Source organism: Strix aluco, chromosome 14, assembly GCF_031877795.1.
Source record: "Strix aluco isolate bStrAlu1 chromosome 14, bStrAlu1.hap1, whole genome shotgun sequence".
Classification (NCBI taxonomy): Eukaryota; Metazoa; Chordata; class Aves; order Strigiformes; family Strigidae; genus Strix; species Strix aluco.
In genome coordinates, this window is record NC_133944.1 from 21969279 (window position 1) to 21987173 (window position 17895).

Sequence of the window (17895 nt, forward strand, 5' to 3'; positions counted from 1 at the left end):
AAAACCACCATTAATCTTCCCACACTAATTTAACTGGACCTCTTTTCAGGTCCCCGGCACATCAACTTTCATCCTCTGATCTTGCCAAGACCTTTTTTTTTTTTTCCCCTTTACAGCCGCTGGATTTCAGCCTGCGGCTGGGAGGGGAGCAGAGAGAAGGCAGCAGGGCTGGGGGCTTCTCCTCTCCTCCCCAGTGCAAATCCTGCTCTAACCCACGCTCACAGCATCAGTGAATACAGCAGGCAGTGGGGGGGTCACTTGGTAATACAGCCACAACCACCTGGAACCAAGCTGCAACCTGAAAACTCCCCATCCTCCCTCCTGCTTTTGCAAATCCCCCATTGTCCCTGCTGCTGGGTGTGCGAGGGCCAGGCCTGCAGCATCCCGAGCAGCAGGAGCACAAGCACTGTCACAGCTCAGAGCACCTCTTTAAATGTGTTTAATTAGCGTACGGGGAGCTTAACGCACCACCTGATGCCAGTTGCAGGGCGGGATGCCAAGGAGGTGTTTCTTCATGTATTAGAGGGCAGGGGAGGAGGCACGACAGGTGCAGCCAGTGGGATGAGGCTGGAGGAAGCCAGAGCTGCCTTGGAGCATCCCTGTGGGCCACGCTGTGGGAGGCTGGATGCCTGCAACCCCTTCAAATTCAGCACTCAGAGTCCCAGAGCTTATGATAAGCAAAGGGCTTGCTTTTATTTGCTACCCTGTCTCCCATACCAGCACCTCCACATCCTGGAGAGCCAGGCAACCAAAGCCAAGCTCACCAAATCCTGCATCCTGTACCTTCATCCCACCCTGGACCTACTCTGAGCCAGCTCCCCAGGACAGGGGTCCCCTGTCCTCTGCAGCAGACAGGTTTCCTGTGGTTTTAGTCTGCTCCGTGATTTCACCCAGGAATGCTACAAGCACCACCTTGAGCCCAGACTGCCAGCTTACCACTCGTCGTTCTGTATACGTATAAACTGTGGATGCACGTGTATATGCAAGCCATGCAATTATGGTCCAGAACTGGTGCTGAGCCAAGAAGCTCCCTGTGGATCGCCCTCCCCCCAGGAATCTTCCCATTCCTGCACAACGCAGCGCACAGATTATCTTTCAACCCAGTGCCCTTGCAAATGCCTCGAGACCTTGGAGAAAGCATCACCCCACCCTGCTTTAAGACTTCTGCTTACGGGCTGCTTCCACATATGGCAAACTGGGCTGACCACATTTTCCACCATCCAACTGAAATTATATACCTCTCTCTATACCCCACCATTTCAGTCCTAAGCTCACGCTCAGTGTAACTTCCCTCTTGAAAACAAGTAGCCTCCCTGCTTCGGTACCTTGTAGCTTTGAGTGGCGAATTAAAGGCTGGGAGCTGGAGCACAATGGGTCTAAAACCAACAGAGCAAAGCTCAAACCAAACCACGCTAAGACAGCTATTCGCTTTGGCACAAGCTTTTGTTCAGCTTCATTGTACTGGGAATCAGGCGCGATGGGAGAAGTTCGCCAGGATTTAGCACGACAGCAGGGCTCAGAGAGCAGGGCAGAGACCCGGGCTTCAAAACCCTGCGGTGCTGCAGGACACACAGGAGGGGTGTAGAAGTTAACAGCAAAGGAGAGAGACGAATACCAGCATACCACCATACCTGGGGTTCCTCCTCTCCTAATTTAATACTGGAAACCCAAGAGAAGGGCAAAATGTTTCAGCTTGTCATGGAGAAGTTGACTTGAAGGTCACGCAGACATTCGAGTCCATCGCTACCTCCAGGGGCAGTGGTAGCCCAGGCTCAGCTAGCCCTCTCTAGGAAAGGGTATCAATTCTTGTGCAGTGCCAGGAGCAGACTTCTGAGGGATGTTCTAGGAGATACAGCTGCAAACAGCAAGCTAAGAAATCATTTGGATCTTCTTGCTGTATTCAAAGCCTTGCCTGCATCAACGCAGGTAGGTTTTCACATTAGCAGAGTTGAGAGGAAGCCGAAGACTATCCTGCTTCACATCAGACACCAGTTTCACCTCATGCGTCATTCCTGCATGAGTCAGACTAAAGTCCCAGCACAACTTCCAACCCCCAGCAAGATTAAGAGGAGCAGATAAGCAAACAGGAACATGTTCAGCCATAAAGAAATAACTCCATTTTGGAGCCGGAGAAAGGAAAACAAAGCAAAGAAAGAAAACCAGCAGTGTCACTGCTTCACAGTTTTCTCAGAGATGCCCTCACTACTTCTTGTGTCCAACTAAACTCAGCACCTGGCTCCAACTGGGAAGATCCCAGGGAACTGGACAGTTACATCAGAAACTGCTTTTGCACCAGGAGCTTGCAGAGGGAGATGACAGCTCTTCTTTTCAGCAGTGCCTTCCAGCAACAGTGCTTTTAACCTGTGAGTGGAAAGGTCCAACCCACTGCTCCCACAGGGTGCTCAGGCTTTGACTTTTCACCTTTTTTAACATCAATTCTTCAACCAGGTATCAGGGCTGCAAGGCTCGCACCGATGAAAGGAGCAGCTTGTGCAAAAAAACCCATTCCCAGCAGGACCTTGTTAAGTCTTGCAGCTGCGAGGAAGTTTTTAAGCACATCAAATTTTAACCAGGGCTTTTAAAGAGTGCCTTCAAAACCAGGTCTCAAAACGCAGGACGGAGCACGTCCCTGTCGGGGAAGCACGGGAACCAGCACGAGGTGACGCAGTGCAGCAGTACGGCATCTGACAGCCAGGAATCCTGTATCCCGACTTGTCTACATATCAAAGGGAACTGCTTGCTTCAGCTTCGCTCCAACTTCTCTGCGCTGCCTTTGTGAATCTTAACTAGGTCTCTTGACCATTTCTTTACTGGCGCAGGAGAACTGGGTAGGAAGAGGAACGGGAGAGAAGGCAGAGATGACTCAGGACACCGCAGATGCATCATGAGATACTGGCCCCTGTTCAGCACGGTGGAGGTGGAGCAACACCTTGTGCTACTTTAACGATAAAAACGCGTGACAACTTAAAGGACATGGATCTGGCTCCATCCAGCACGAGTCTCTCCTTGCTTTGGGTTTGATTATTTATGGCAAGTGCACAGAGAGCCTTGGAGCAGCTCAGCAAGACCAGACCTTAAAAATAAGGTGCCTGAGCATGGTCTTTCAGTCCGATGCAAAGCCCTGACTAGCACTGACCCTCCAAAGCCAGATTCCCCTTTGGTGATGAGCTAGCGAGAAGAAACTGCTCCAGAAGAGTTTCAGAGCCCATCAGGAGAGCGACAGCTGGCCTCCAAACTGTGCATGGGGGCCAGGGGATATGCAGGCACTGCAAAAGGATGTTCAGCCTTGCTGGGAAGAAAGATGGCACCGGCACTGCTGCCCAGCCAGGTTCCCTTGGGGAGAGCATCATTGCAGAACGAAGACAGCAAGAAAACCTCACTGAAGATGTGTGTACACCTTGTGCTACACCATACAACGTGTGGAGCCCTACCTGGAAAGGGGAGGGAGATGCTTCCTCGTCAGAGGGCTGATGGGTTAGCACACATAGGATCCCACACTAACCCGGTGATCCGCAGCCCATTAGCCAAGAGCTTCTGGGGATCCTGATCTGCTCTAGGACAACGTGAACGTGCATACAAATACTGTACTGAGCAGGGAGTAAGGGTTAAGAGAGCACTCTGTGTCCCCTTTTCTAATAGGCATTGACATTGTTCCCAAAAATGCTCAGCTCAAAACCCCCCTACTATTTCGGTCATTTCTATTTCCTCTGCAGAAAGCAGCAAATCTGGTTGGGAGCCAGCTGAGCAGTGGTGTTTAATGGATTGACTCGTCTATGGATTTCCTTAAAAAAACCCCGCTCCAAACATTTAAATAAATAGAAGACAGGATTAAATAAATCAGCTTAAAATTACTTTTGAGCCATTCCCAGTTATGTCACATGGAGGAAATGCATCACCAGGGTCCTTTCTTCACTGCTTTTTTCAAATATTAATAAGCAGTGTAATTGCAACATGACTCACTGCGATCTCCTGCCAAGCTGGAGAGACTATCTGCAAGATGCAGGCTTTCTAGAGCGTTGCAAAGGCAGATGTGTGCTTGGGGACTCTTTTGGAAAGGTTTGCATTGTAAGCAGCAGGGTATGGAAAACGGCCAGGCAGTCGCTTGCCTTTGCAAGTCATTCCTTCGCTTGCTTATTCCCTGTCCTCCTCTCTTAACGACCCCCTCGCACATGGGATTTATTGCAGGGTTGGGGTTTGATGCCCTAAGCATGTAAGGCAAAGCAGATAGCACGTGATTTTTATTCCATGAGGAAGGTCTGGGCTGAGACACCAGCCAGGATCATTCACAGCTCTGGGCAAGAGGTATCCAGCGGATGGTAGAAGCGCTACCGGTGTCTGGGCCAGCTGGGTGCCGAAGCTGCCAGCCTCCCACCCAAGCACTAGAAATGCTCCAAGGTGCAATGGAGAGGGGGGAGAAGACACCAAAGACGCCAAAATTGACATGACTGGAACCAGAAAAGAGGAGTGAGGAAAAAAGACGAGGAAACAGGAAAATGGTGCAGCGCCTTGGGAAGGGAGCAGCCTGGGAGATGAAGAGCACTGCGCTGGGAGGGTAAGGTGAAGGCAGAGGAAGCTGACCCACTCATTGCCGCCTGATTTTCTTTGCTCACTTCCGAGCCAAACGCTTCCCAGCCAGCTTGATGCCACTGGGCATCTACTGCAGCCCCACCAGGCAATGCTGATGCTGCCCTGCTTGTGGTGGGTGCTGCTTAACCGCCTCACGACTTGGATTTTGCAGTGCTGGCTGGACACAATCCCCCTCACATCCCTAGAGAGCTGTTGCAAGGTGTCCGAATTCCCACTCACCAAGGATCTGACCACGAACCAGTCCTATGGGAAAGGCATCAGCTCTGGGAATGGAAGCCCCACCTGTCTTCCCAGGCAGGCAAAAACGATTTTTAGGAGTTGGCTTTGAAGGATCAGCTCTCAGAGATGGAGAGGAAGGTTTATATAGACAGAAGGTCCCAAACACACCAGTCTAACCAAGACAACAGAGCCTTCAGCCAGGCAGCTATCTGCAGGCTCTGCGTTGGGTCTTCTTCCGTTTAGCCAAGAGGGTTAAACTCCCCAGTGCCAACACTGGCCAGGCCTCACAAAATCCCTTGGGTTCAACCCAAAAAGTCCAAAGCCCAGCTAGATGTGGAGACAGTAAGGAGGACTTCTGCAGCAGCTGCAGCACTTACCTCATCTGACTCATCTGAGAGGGTTCGCAGCAAGATGGGGAAGAGGCTGTCGGTGTGTCGGAACATCTAGAACCAGAAATATGGTTGGCATCAGTCCTACAGGCCTGGTCACCCCCTGCCACATGACCCCTCGCCCCAGGGGAAGCTGCCGAAAGCTTCACCAGCATTTTCTATCTGATCTGGAGAGCTCTTCTTCCTTAAGCTACTGGGTAACCAGCAGCCAAAGCCGCCTCAGAGAAGGCAGGTGGACACTTGGTTGCAGTGCTACCAAGATAATTACAGCTAATTCAAAGGCAAGGAGCAGGCTGGCAGTGGACAAGCTCAGTCCCACAGGGGAAGCAGCAGGCTCACAGGCTGAGTTCCTGACCTACCTTACGAGGAGTCTTGATGTACAGGTGGTAGAGCCATTTCAGGACTGCGATTCTGGTCATCATCCCAATGGACGTGTCATGGAGGTGGCAGTCCAGCACCTGAACTATTCCATCCAGGTTCAGGGTCACCTGGATCCTCTCTGAGCTGCATGGAAAGGAAAGAGGCTGGTTCAGTGCTGTAATGTCCAACTCACTCCTCCCACAGTGGGGAGGTCTACAACACACCAGAGGCTACATCAAACATCTCAGCTCAAACCCTAGGAAACCTCCTCGGCCTGCTCCTGCCTCACTCAGCCTGGCCACCCATGTTTCTTATTCCGTGCATCCAGATCTGCTCATGGCAAACCCAACAACTGTGTTCACATCTTCAAGGCTTATGACAGCCAAGAAGCAAGCTCCAGCCTGGCCAGGTTTGCCCATGTGGCATAAGTAGCTTCTGATGGGCATTACCAGATGGGGAAGCACCATGAGAGACACAGCAACACACCAGAAGCTTGCTTTGGAAACAACAGAAATCTTCCAGGCTTGAAGGTCTACCACTTTCCCAAAACAGCTGCTACCTACGCATGACAAGACACCATGCTAGATGAATCCAGTACCATGGCTGTGTTGAGAAACTGGTCTGTATTGCAGTCACCAGGCTTGGGATTCAAAGACTAGAGATCCATAAAATGCACTCAGGATCCCACTCAAGTTTGATCAGCTCAAACATCTCCAGAGAACACCAACCCACGTGGCCTCAAACTCCACTAGTTGGGGCCACCCAACCAGGTGAGGACATTCAGCTTCCGCTAATCCCAGCGGACTCGTGCTGAGGACTGCAGATGGTGCCCTGGCTGGCAGTGTTTTTGGGACACAGCTCTCTGCTACAAGGCTGCCTTGAGAACATCATCTTGTTTCCCAAAAGCCATCCCAAAATATGAGGATAATTCTTGGTCTCCAACCAGGGAAGAAAGCAAACAACTCCCTTAGTTCACTGGGACATTGCCTCTTTTATAACACCAACAGCCTGAAGACCCTTAGCTCTTACTACGGTGAAAAACTCTTCAGTTTCTCCCCAAACAGCTGGGACCTGCACTGGGACAGGTGACCCCAACGCAGCGGAGGTGATGTCACAGCATTTTTTTGTCCTGTTTGTAATCCTGAGGTCTACCTGATGGTTTCCCATCTCTTCCAACAGCAAGAATGTGGGAATTATCTGTCACAGGACACTACGTTAAGGAGAGATGGTTGGACCTGAGATGGTTGGAGCCAAGATGGTTGAAGCAGACCTCCAAGAGGTAGCTGCACTGAAGAGCTAAGTCACTCCTGTCCTACCCAAGCTACTGAATTATTCAAGGCTGAACCAGACTCTTGACGATTTTTCTAGCGCACGCAGAGCTGCTCTGCGTCTCGTTTGATAAGAAATCCTAAGGGGCAGATTTTTATATGGTATAATTTGCAAGTAGAGCTGCGGCTTAATGGGATTTGATCTTCCCCAGGACACACATTCTAAGGGCGAGATGAGGAGGCTGCAGCCCCTCACAGCTCTGCAGATATCGGACTGCTTGATCTGCCTCACGTAACAGATGCCGGGGTCTGCAAATTGCATTTTGAGTTGGACTAAGTTTTGCTCTGATGTTGCAAACAACAGCTGAGGGCCAAACACTCAGACGTGCAGAAGCAAGGGGAAGGAGGAACCTAGAGCACGGGAAGTTTGGGAGAGGAGATGTCCAAGGGAGCAGTCCCAGGCCATTTAAGCCAGCCTGAACAAGCCCTGTATCTGGTTTTCCTGCAAAACCAGCTCCTGCTGCAGTGGTGCACCCAGCCACCCACCCGGCACGGGACTCCTGATGGAAGAGGAGCACGAATCCTCAACCCAGTTACATCTCCACGCCAAAATATGCATCGTCTGTGAAGGATGGGGAAAAAACCTGAGGGTATTGTGTGTTTCCAGAGGGAAGCAGCTGAAAGGATGGCACAGAGAAGAGGCGTGTGAAGCCGGCCGGTTTGGAGGTGGCCTCGATGCTGTCACATCCAGCAGCTCCACACTGCTGCGAGGCAGGCGAGGAGGACATGGGGTGGTATCGTTAGAGGAGGACGCTGGACTGCTGCCAGCACACCAACGCGCCATTTCCAGCCCAGCTCGTGCCAAAGTTGCTCATGAAAACCCCTTCCTCAGTGGTGCAGCACCCGCACAGAAGTGGGCTGTGGGCAGAGCCTGGGCGGCTCAAGTCAAAATCCACCCGAGCTGACCTCAGGAGGTGGCTGGCAGTGTCGGGCTCAGCTCGAGTCAGGCAGACCCCAGCCATATCACACACCACTGCCCTGCAGCTCCGCCGGGCTCAGCTCCTGCTAAAGTGGATGGCAAAGAGCTGGCACAGCTCCTCGCCGGCTATCCTCTCCCCACATCTGCTGAGATAAACCTTTTAGGGGGGTTGCCGGTGGAGAAGCAGCTCATTTACACAGCACAAAACCAGGGCACCCTCCTGAAAGGCAAGAGCTCCGATGAACATGTGGAATTGGGCTAAAAATCTCCCAACCGACCATGCTCCCTCCTCTGCCTCCAAGATGGAGCGGCACCAGATTTCCATGGGCTGCTGCCTTTCCAGGGGGGAAGGGAGCAGCCGAGCACACCAAGAGCTGCCGTGGTTGCAGCTCCAAAGCGGGCTCGCAGCTCGCCCTGGCTCTCCTTAATCCCCAGGCAGCGTGGAGTGGGAGCAGCAGTAACAGCACCGCGTTAACAGGATCCTCTGGGCCTGCCACGCCAGCTCCCACCGCCGGCATCTGCGGCAGGGCAGATGTCAGATGCAATCGCTTCCATCTAACCCACTACCCCAGATTCTCCTCCGGAGGATGAACGCAGCCCTGACACCGCCTCTGTGGTTCGCCTGCGATGGTGGGAACATGTTTTTAGGGCGAATTAACCAACAATAGGAGCTGTACCAGGCTCTCACCTCTGGATACTGGTACCTTTTGCTCAAGCTGAGTGGTAGGGCAGGAGACCCACCCCCCAGCACATACCCCCTTCTCAGAAAGCATCCTCCAGCACGGGAACAGAGCTCACTTTCCCACCGTGTTCAACCCACAGTGATGTTTTTCACCCTGTGTCCCTTATCAACTCATTTTCTCATTTCTCCCTTTTCTTCAAGGGCTTCTGCCATCTCTCTCCTCAGCAGTCGCCTCTTCTCTGCCAATGCCTGAGCTGTCATCTCTCTCCTGGCCTCCTGCCCAGCCCAGCTGCTTTCCTGACCCCATTTTCAGACAAGGTTAAGGTCTAGGCCAGGCTCTAGCCTTTAAGCGGCCTTGCCAAGGGTGGAAATATCCAGGTCCTTTCATTGTGGTCCAAGTCACAAGAGCAGCTCCCATACGGGCTGGCAGCTGTGCTGCTCAACGGGCTCGAGCCAGCGGCCAGGAGGTAAATAGCTCCTCTCTGCTATCGGTCCCACAAGCTGTCGCTTTCTTGTCCTCCATCGCTCTTATTTTGGCACTCTTGGCTTCCTTCTGCTTACTGTGGGTTCCAAGTACTGGAAGTGCCCACAGCACCGGCGCAAGCTGATCTCCTGGGGAAGCGATGAGGCTAAGGTCTAGGCAGAGGCATCCAGTCCAACAAGCTGTAGATGACCGTGACAAGGGCTGGGGTAGGGTGCCTGAGGTCCTCCTCCAGCTCATCTACCCCACGGCGCAGTGGGAGCAGTGAAGGGAACCCGTCTCCTTGCTCCAGGCTGGAGAGGAGGGCCAGGAGGATTCTCCCTGAGGGGACACCCTGGACCTGAAAGCTGCAGCAAGGCAGACTCCACCAGACAAGCTGCTGGAGAAAGGGACTCCAAGGTTGGCTTGGTGCATGAGCTCAAAGTAAGACATGGTGCTGCCTTCAGCCAACCGTCCTCTGGGTGCTGCAGGGCACCCAGCACCATCCCTACCCCAAGTGTTCATCACCTCCATGAGCTCCCCAGCTCACCGGCTGCACACCCAAGGCTCTGGGCACCCAAGGCTCTGGGCACGGGGCTATGGTGACTTCCAGCACAAGCAGCAGCAATTTTCGCTTTGTACAAAGCCCTAATTACCATGTTTAAAAGTCCGATTTAAACGCAGCCTCGGGCAGTTCAGCCACGTGGCAGCTGTTTATCCTTCCTACAGAGCAACAAGCAGCTTCACGTGTCCACGTGCTGCTGAACACCACCCAAACCAAGAAGCCCTCCTTGAATCAGGAAGGATCACATAGGCTCTTCTGGAGCCCCCACGCCCCTTTTCTAGTTTGGTGAGGGATCGTGGTCCCATCACCCTTGTCCAGCTGCCACGCATCCAACCCAGGCAGCCCTGCTGACCACTTGCCAGCCATGCCTGACCATCTGCCCGGCAGTACGGTTAGGAAGTTGTCTCAAACCATCCAGGTCTTGTGTTGAAACACCGATGCAGTTACAAGAGCCTAAAAGGCACTTCCCAGCTGTTTTGGTCCAGCGACACAGGACAGACATCTGCATCTTCTCTTGCAGCAGCTCAGACCGACGGAAGGAAGGCCGGGCTCTGCTCCAGCAGCCGCGCTTCCACTTCCCCTTCCTGATCTGGGCTCACACCAGCACTTGCAGCATCGGCAGGGTCAGCTAGGGCATGGGACGGCTCCAGCACCTCTGGAACACAGTTCTGGTCCACTTCCAATGATGGCTTTTGCAGAAGTTGGAAGTGGGGACCACCACCTGCATGGGGACCCCCCCAGCCCTGTGCAGCCAGGCTCTCCCAGGAGCCAGTTTCTGTCCCGGCACAGTCACAGTCCCCATTTCCCAGCGAATGCCACCAGGAAGCTGGCAATTACCCTGAAAGCATTTTGGATTGCCGACAGCATGCTTTAGGAGCCTGGGGGTGCGTGTGTCAGTTTGTGGCCATAGGAACGTGCCCAGCATCCATCTATTGAGCATTCAGACCTCGTCATCTTCTTGGATGGCATCTTCATGGAAGACGTCTCTCTGCAGACGCTGGGCCATGAGCTCCTCCGCCCCTGCTGACCGAGGTCCTCCTCCTTTCGCCGCTGCTGCAGCGCTCTCCCTCTGCAGACTCTGCTGCGCGGGGAGGGCAGGAGAAGGGGGCGTGAGAGCTGGACGCCTGGCACCAGGCCACGCTCCATCACTCGCTCGCCGGAGGAGACTGGGGGAAGCGGGGGGGGGGGGGGGAATGAACAAAAACACAAGCGAAGAGTGACTTCATCTTAAAAGGCAGCTGCAACTTCCTCCGTTCGCAGGCTTTCCAGCTTTTCAAAGCAAGGCAACGGTTTCCTGCGGTCCTGTCTTGACACCCAGTGGGCATTCAGCATGCAGGCAGCTGCCTGCTCCCTGGTGTGAGTTACAGCTGCAACCAGCTCCGGGTGCCAGCTCTCGCCTTCCTCTGGCTCCGGGGCCGAGTCAGACAGCCTGAGCAATAGATGGAGCACCAGGCAGGTGTCCAGGGCTCCTGTCAGCCATGTAGAGCCCCCTAACCCCGTGCCAGTCCCCCACAACAGGTCCCACAGCAAAGATGCTGCAGGTCCTGACACGGGGCCAGCAGAGAGGTCACACAGATGGGGAAATGGACTTCAGGGCAGGTAAACCCCAGGATAAAACCTGGAGTCTCCTGTTTAAAAAGGCTTAGGATTGCTCAAGAACAAGTCTCTCTGCAAAATCAGGTCTCTTAGAGACACGAGGGGTCTCGTCTGCTGTCCCAGGTGGTTTTCCCTGGAGCTTGGGGAGCTGGCAGACTGCTTCAGCTCCGACAGCCGTTCTCCTGGCTCTCAGTGACACTGTGACCAAGTCACTCCAGCTCTCCCTGCTTCTGTCCCCCTTCGGTCTTTGCTCCCTCTCTCCCCCAGGTGCAAGCTCTTCAGCACAGAGATGCAGTTATCACTTGTCCTCCTGAACTCAGCACTCTCTCCCTTCCCAATTTCAGCCCTACACATGCCCACTTCTGTACCCACTAGACTTTAATGGCTGAGCAGGGCCAGGACACAGCGATCCCAGCAAAGCCAGGAAAAACCATTTAACAGCCATAAAACATAATCTAGGCACAAATGAAAAGACCTGTACTTTCAAGAGAAGAAAAAATTAAGGGCCTCATTAAGAGCAGGGAGTAGCTGGGCTTTGCAGGACTGCAAAAAAGGAACAGAGGATACAAACCATCAAGCTGAAAAGCTCTGGGATGTGTTATGATGGGCATCACACGTTAGCCTCGCTGGTAGGATGCAGCTAGAGTAACACATCTTATTTTGGGGCCCGCAACAACAAATAAACATACGCATCAGCACAATAAAATTGTTGGAAATCACAACCTCTGAGGAGGGAACTGCAGGCAGCAAAAGGAAAGGTGCATTATAAGAGCAGATGGATTTGTCCCCAGATTCACCGACAGCTGGATGGGAAGAAAGGTATTTGCAGGAGAGATGATTTAGATGAGATCTCGGGAGAGATCGTGCTGGGCACGGAGCTGCTCTCCGCAGGCACGGAGCTGACTAATGCCACGCAAGGCTGGCAGGGGGACAGGCTGGCAGCAAACACTGCCGAGACCCCTCGCCTCTCCAGTGGCTGGAGCTGGATGGCGTGGCTGCAGGAGCAGCCCCACAGCACCGTGCCGTGGTGGGCTGCCAGGACTGCGGTACGGAGGGCTGCAGTGTGGTGAAAGAGGGTCAAGTGCTCTCCAAGCTCTTCTGCCAGCCCCACAGTTCACATGCCACCTTCTCCTGAGGTCTCTGCACCTCTGGCAGACTAGCACACCTCTGTTCCTCCACCTCCATTCCTCTGGAAAGGCAGGAGGGAACCAAATGCTTCCTATTTTGGCCAAGCTAGAAGAACCACGACCAAGACAACCATCCTCTCTTCACCTTCACTCTATCTTTAAGCCGGAGTGCCCAACCTGGGGGCTTGAAGACAGGTGAGATGTAGAATCCCAAGTGCAGAGACACTCACTGCCTCACCAGACTGCCCTGGGGGCTTTGCAAGGTCTCCTGGGGGGGGCAAACACCTCAATTCAAAAAAAGTCAAGACATTTTGCTGCAAACACATCAGAGAGAAGCAGTCAACTCCCAGAGCATCCCCAACCATCTACCCCACAGTGACCCAGGAGACCCCAAATGCTTTCCAGCCCAAGCCATCCCTCCCTGCAGCTTTGTCAGTATCTGTCAGTCATTGTCTCTACCCTGAGAAGCCTTCCCTTGTTCTCAAGCCACGCTGAAGCAACAAACAGACCCTACCTGGTTACTGTGAAGACACTGCTGTTGCTGAAGTTGGAGTCACCAGACGCATCCAGAGAGCCTGGGGGCAGATAAAAGGGAGACACAGTTAGTGGGATGGAAGGGAAGGCAGAAAGCAGGACTGGGAGGCTGGAGAGCTGCGTGACCTTCTGCAAAGACATCAGCAGCCATTGTCTGAGGCTCCGGGGACCCTGTGGGTCCCTTCTGCCTGCAGTTAGCATTTTACACTCCTTGTCAAGCTCTTCTCCACTGCCAGAGGTATTGGACAAAGCTGGTACAGGACTGCACTTTCCTGGCAAAATGCAGGTTGCACAGCTTTAGAAGTCTGCCCCAAACTGGGTCTCCTCCTCTGCAAAGGAGACCCAGACACATCCTGATGGTTTCAGCTGCCTTCCATCGTCCAGATTTCAACGCCTAGAGATACCACACAAGCACAGGAAAGGCTGAATTCAACCCAGGAGATCTCCACAGTGCCAGCTCTCCTGCAGCATGACTTCATGTGAAAGCCAAGTGACCCAAACAGCTTTCCAACCTCTGTTCTATGCTGAAACTGGGTCTTAAAAGCATGGTGACAAAGCACGACAGGATGAACTTGACTCTTCATGCTCCCTTGTGCCAATCTTCACGCTCCCTTGTGCCAACAGCCTCTACTCACGCACACAGCGGCACCACGACATCAGCACAACCAGGGAGCAGAGCTGAGGGTTTGTGAGGTGAAAACATCACAGGTTGATCTGATCCTGCCTGCTTCAAGGTGCAGTCCAACCCCAAAGGGGTAGAGATTCAAGCAACTAAAGCTTCTGTTGATGTTTTAAAGCTCTTCTGCAATAGATTTTAATAAAAGGAGGTATTCTCGGGACAAATAAGGAATAAAAAAAGAAAACTTTTCGCTGCTGCACTACGGCACTAAATTTTTCCCCTCCAGACCTTCCCAAAAAGCTGCTGCATTGCCTCGAAAACAAACCCAGGCCTCCCGTGTGGCAGGCGAGAATTCTACCAGTGCTGCCCTGCGTGCTGCCTGCATGCCCCGGCTGCCTGCTCCTGCCAGCCCCACACACTGCTGCCTCACGCAGCTCCCTGCCTCCTCGCCTTCCACGCGGCCGCTGTTGTACAGGAAAACCCTTCAGCCTTTTAATTCCCACCTTCCTGCTCACCCGCACGGCAGGACTTCCCAAACACCGCTTGCAGGCGTGTTACACAAGAGCACTGGGCTGAACACGCAGCCCCAGAAGAATACAACAGATCAGCCCGTGTGATTTAAATGTTACACATATTTCACGCGCCTGGACAACAAAGATGGGCCAGAAGCAGCATTTAGTCAATCCAAGACAACAGTATCAAAGGGATGCTGGAAGGCTAAAGGCACTGCTGTTTTCAGGCCTCGGTCCACCAGGCTGCTCTCCATTTAGTTTCTTCTCACTTAAAACACTCTTCCAGGTCTCCCATCCCGCTTGCAAACTTTTGCCTTTTTTCTGTTCTGGAAATTTTAGGACTGGGACGATACCCACACGATGGTCTCAAAAGCACCATTTGGAAAGGACCCAAAATTCTTCTCCTTTCTGTTCTCTACCCTTCCCCAACACAGGCATCCTCCACGCACGTGTTGATGCTCTCCCAGGACTAACACAGCTCTCTGAGCTCTCCTTTGGGTGGTGGTAGCAACTCTCAAACCAGCCACTGCAGGACAGGTGGGCTACTCTCTTCCCATGTTATATAGCAAGACACTAAACCATTAACTATAAACCATCTTTTTCAGGTCAACTTAATGACTGCCTTGAAGCGAAGCGTGGTGAGGGGACGGGGGTGCTCACCAGGGAACGCAGCACTGCTTGGACTCTGGGCCAGATCAGTGACCCTGCTACGCAGACAGTGCCAAACGTGTCTGTCTCAGCAGAGGATTAGCTGTGAAACAGGACTCCGAGACTCAAAGAAAGCACGGAGCTCCCATGTGCCCTTAACTGCAGCAGGACACCAAACCAACTCAAGAACTTCTCTTGAGGACCTTCCCTTGACGCTCCTCACACCTCTGATGGCTCAGATCAATGGGAACTCACCGCTGGACGCTGCCTCTGGATTAGAGACGGAGTCCTCTGGGGTGGGCTCTGCCAGTAGGGTCATTGACTGCTTGGCCTCATCCATTTCATCGTCTTCTGGGATGACCAGCTTCATCAGGCTCTGGTTGCACACGTTTGCCACCTCCTTGATGTCTGAGTGCAGGCAGTGTAAGGAACACTCAGTCCCACACGTGGCTAGCTGCCACATCTGGCCAGCCACAGAGAAGCCACCACAGTCCCACCAGGGCTGCCCCAGCCCAGCTACGGCAACCCCCCTCACATCCAAAGGGCTGGAGTAGGTTTTGGCACTTGGTGGGAGGACTTCTCCTGGCCCTCTCCAGCTGTGCAGCTGGCCCTGCGCCCCAGAGGCAGGAAACAGGCGCTTCCCTGCTGGTTGCTGTAGCAGGAATGGGAGCAGCTCCGAGTTACAAGGATACTCTTCTTGCGATCATCATAGGAGAGACACGGCAGGACAGCGGTGAGGATCCCTGAGGAGTAAGGCAGCATCACCCGGCCAGCCAGCTGGATGAACTCCCTCATCCAGCACATGGCTGTCAGCTGGATCAGGTCATCTGGAAGACATTGGACAAGCAAAGATGAGAGAAAGGACAGCACTGGCAGCTGAGCAAACTCCGCTGGTGAAGGACCAGCTGCAAGCAGAGAGCTGCCTCTGCTCCATCCAGAGAGACCTTAGTCTGGGACAGTTTAGTCCCAGAGGAGATAGGTAGACCTGCATCTGCAGTGAGGTTGAGATTAAACACAATCATTAGGTTTCAGAGTTAACCCAGTAATCCATAATCCAGGTTTCCTCATTTGCAAGTACTCTCTCAAGCTTCCCAATGCATAAGGATATTTCCACTGTCACACTCGTAGCAGTTGTGTGTCTGGGTCAAGCATCACCCCTAGAGCTGGGGTTTTATTAACCTCCCCAAGTCCTGAAAAAGGGAGCACTGCTGGGGCCGTCAGTGATGCAGGGCCAGATTTTAGACTTAAACAGTGTAAATTCACTGGGCATCACTTTAATCAAGAGCAAGCAGTCTCAGTCTATTTCTATTTTTCTGTCTCACAAGAAACCCACTCCCATTCAGCATCATTTAAAGAGCAGTTTAAGCTCGATGAGCACAGCTCCAGGACAAGATCCTTCTCAGGAAACACATCCAGCTGCAGCTGTAACCCTCTGCCACTGCCTACACAGCAGACCGCCAGGATCTACAGTGCAGCACTAACACCAAGTGCCAGGCAAAACACGTTTAACAGTCCTGCCTATGCACCTAGTGCCACCAGAGGTTGAGATAAGCCCCTAAGGAGATCCTTCTAGATGTGCTGGATATCCTCAGGTGTCACCCACAGCCAGATATTTTACTTCCAGGCACCTCTGCTTCAGGAGGATGCCAGACCTGTATTTGAGGCTGGGGGATCAACAGTACAACAGCAGTCGTGTCAATCATGGTAGAGCTGCCTGTTCACCCCTTTCACAGAATCACAGAGTCATCTCGGTTGGAAAAGACCATCTAGTCCAACCATGAACCTCACACTGACCGTTCCCAACTCCACCAGATCCCTCAGTGCTGGGTCAACCCGACTCTTCAACCCCTCCAGGGATGGGGACTCCCCCCCTGCCCTGGGCAGCCCATTCCAACGCCCAACAGCCCCTTCTGCAAAGAAATCCTTCCTAAGAGCCAGTCTGACCCTGCCCTGGCGCAGCTTGAGGCCATTCCCTCTTGTCCTGGCGCTTGTTCCTTGGGTCAAGAGACTCATCCCCCCTCTCTGCACCCTCCTTTCAGGGAGTTGTAGAGGGCCATGAGGTCTCCCCTCAGCCTCTTCTTCTCCAGACTAACCCCCCCTAGTTCCCTCAGCCGCTCCTCATAAGACCTGTGCTCCAGACCCTTCATCAGCTGAATTTACATGCACAATGACAAAGAAATGGCAAGTGGGTGAGCTGCTGAACAGCCCCTTGGAAAACTGGCCTGAACCCACGGTCAGCACTGCAAACCCAGAGGCAGGTGCTACGGCTTGGTCCTGTGCACTCACCCGCCGCCTGACAGTGGATCACCAGGATATTGGCCATCTCTGCAAACTTGACACTGGAGGGATTCTTCTTGATCTCCTTGAGGAACTCCCCGAGAGCCACCTCGCACCTGCAGAGAGGCAGAGCAGCTGGTTAGCGCTCAGTTGCCTTAAGACAGAGAAGTTACAGAGAAGTTTGGGAGCTCAGCGTCCTACACATGTACCTAGAAAGGACACTGGTGGCACGGCAGGCGTGCCTCCACGCAGCCGCAGGGCCACGAAGGACAAGGCTCACAAGCTCGCCCTGCTCCAAGGGAGAGTCGGCACACAGCTGCGAGGATGGAGGCGATGACTGCCCAGAGCCCCCCACACCTTCCCACAGACACTCTGTTGAGACTGAGGGGTGCCTGGGATGGGGACTGCAGAGGGGAACAGGGGGGAGGATGATACCCAAAGCTTTCAGTGCTTGTTCCTCGATTTGTGGACGCTGGGAAACAACGAAGCAGGGAGGATCCAGGAGGGCTTGGCAGTGGGAGTGACCCAGGCCAGCCTGACCACTTGTGCCCTACAAAACAAGTCTGGCTGCTCTCTCCCAGTGCAAGGAGCCAAGATCCTCTGACCTCCCTGGGAACACCCAGCCACTCCTGTGCTTCAAAACGCCTCTGCCTTGAGACCAGCAACGCATCTGAGGAGCAAGCTCGCTGTGCTTGCTTCTCTTCTCCACCCAGGAGATGCTGGGTTGGTGCTCTACCTTGCTGGGAGAGGCTCGCATGCTGCAGGTTTGTTCACAGAGCTGACAGCCCATCCTAGAAGCACACATGAGCCTCTGCAGCTCTGATATTGGGTGCAAAGCCTGGGAAGGCAACAGCTCAACTGAGCCAAAAGTACATCCCCCAGCACAGACCACGGTGTCCTCCACAGCCACTCCAGCCACAACAAACCGGTGAAGGGAGGCACTGGCCAAGGACACTTTGATCCATTGACCAAGCCAGCCAGATTGCTCCATCTCCTGCCATGCACATGGGGTTTCACTGCAGTTATACAGAAGAGTTGCCAACAAAGGAAGAGGGGGACGGACAGACAGCAAG

The 17895-nt window shown here is 53.4% G+C and overlaps 1 protein-coding gene across 1 annotated transcript in view; it reads right to left on the reverse strand.

The window, feature by feature from the left end:
* Nucleotides 1-17895, reverse strand: part of VAC14 (VAC14 component of PIKFYVE complex) — a 66206-nt gene that overhangs the window by 38233 nt on the left and 10078 nt on the right. The window contains exons 7-12 of the mRNA XM_074840215.1: nucleotides 16832-16938; nucleotides 15238-15372; nucleotides 14801-14953; nucleotides 12747-12807; nucleotides 5555-5699; nucleotides 5184-5249 (exon numbers count right to left, since the gene is read on the reverse strand). Coding sequence (XP_074696316.1) covers nucleotides 5184-5249; nucleotides 5555-5699; nucleotides 12747-12807; nucleotides 14801-14953; nucleotides 15238-15372; nucleotides 16832-16938 — 667 coding nt within the window. The remainder of the gene's footprint in view (nucleotides 1-5183; nucleotides 5250-5554; nucleotides 5700-12746; nucleotides 12808-14800; nucleotides 14954-15237; nucleotides 15373-16831; nucleotides 16939-17895) is intronic.